General features: G+C 33.4%; 1 protein-coding gene across 1 annotated transcript; it reads left to right on the plus strand.

Annotated features, from left to right (window-relative positions):
• Positions 1–91: 91 nt before the first annotated feature.
• LOC108357381 (lysophosphatidylcholine acyltransferase-like) lies at positions 92–1,186 on the plus strand (the record flags this gene model as incomplete). Its single annotated transcript, XM_017608466.1, has 3 exons — positions 92–359; positions 942–1,079; positions 1,150–1,186. Coding segments are annotated over 3 exons (443 nt in total), but the record flags the coding sequence as incomplete, so codon positions are not given.
• Between the last annotated feature and the right edge of the window lie 4 nt (positions 1,187–1,190).

The following is a 1,190-nucleotide window of genomic DNA, read 5'->3' on the forward strand; positions in this document are numbered from 1 at the left end:
ATACCACTGCTAGGCAGTAAGTTTTTCATTTGTTTACATTTTCATCACCTAACTAAGTAATATATTTTTAATTGTTTTTTATCTTTAATAGAAATCATCAATTTTGCTCAACCCATTTATGTGCAGCGGGAGGATCCGAATTCGCGTCAAAATACGATACGTCAAATTGTACAACGCGCACGTTCCGAGGATGAATGGCCTCAAGTTGTGATATTTTCCGAGGGTACATGCACTAATCGAAAGGCGTTGATTAAATTTAAGCCTGGAGCTTTTTATCCGGGGGTGCCGGTACAGCCGGTGTTGTTGAAGTACCCCAACAAATATGATTCATTCACTTGGACATGGGATGGACCTGGCGTGTAAGTAGCCTAGTGAGGGCTTCAATTATTAACTTCACATTTAATTTTGTTTTTATTTTTGGCATAATTTCGTGAATGTATGTAAGTCCAAATTTCAAACTTTGTGCAAAAATTATGAAAGAAAATAAGTTTCATCATTATTTCAAACCCCAATCAGAATTTTTAGAATAATTTTTGGTAAGCAGTTTTAAACTTGGTAGGCATTAAATTTTAGTATAATAAAGTGCTATTTTGGAGCTGCAAAAAAATCGCGTTCGTTTTTAATATTTTCGAGAAAAGGGGGTTTAAAGTTTTGAATTTACATATACTTCTATGGTAAAATTGAATACATATTTTATTCTAGTGCAATCCATACATCTTTTTACACAACATAGAAGAAGAGGTAGCGATCATTTCTGCATATTTTGCTCAATATTTATGTTTTTCGAGTTGTGCTACTAGTAAAGTAAATGAGCGATATGTACATACATAGATATTAGATAGTACAATCTAGTTTTTATAATTTGTCAAAATGTATTCAATATAAAAAAGCAATATCAATCATAGTGTTAATAACATATTTCTATATTTGTTAATAATTAGCCTGAAGCTACTTTGGCTGACGATGGCGCAATTCTATAGTCGTTGCGAAATCGAATTTTTGCCTGTCTACACGCCATCAGAAGAGGAAAAAGCTGATGCAAATTTATATGCACAAAATGTGCGCGATGTTATGGCGAAGTGAGTACCAGATGCAAGATAACATATTTGTCGTTCTAAAATTTAAATTTGCTTATTTCCTTCTCCTTAGAGCACTCGGTGTGCCAACGTCAGAATATTCATTCGAAGATG

The sequence above is a fragment of the Rhagoletis zephyria genome, unplaced genomic scaffold (genome assembly GCF_001687245.7).
Source record: "Rhagoletis zephyria isolate East Lansing unplaced genomic scaffold, Rhagoletis_zephyria_1.1 Rzeph_scaffold_76176, whole genome shotgun sequence".
Lineage (NCBI taxonomy): Eukaryota > Metazoa > Arthropoda > Insecta > Diptera > Tephritidae > Rhagoletis > Rhagoletis zephyria.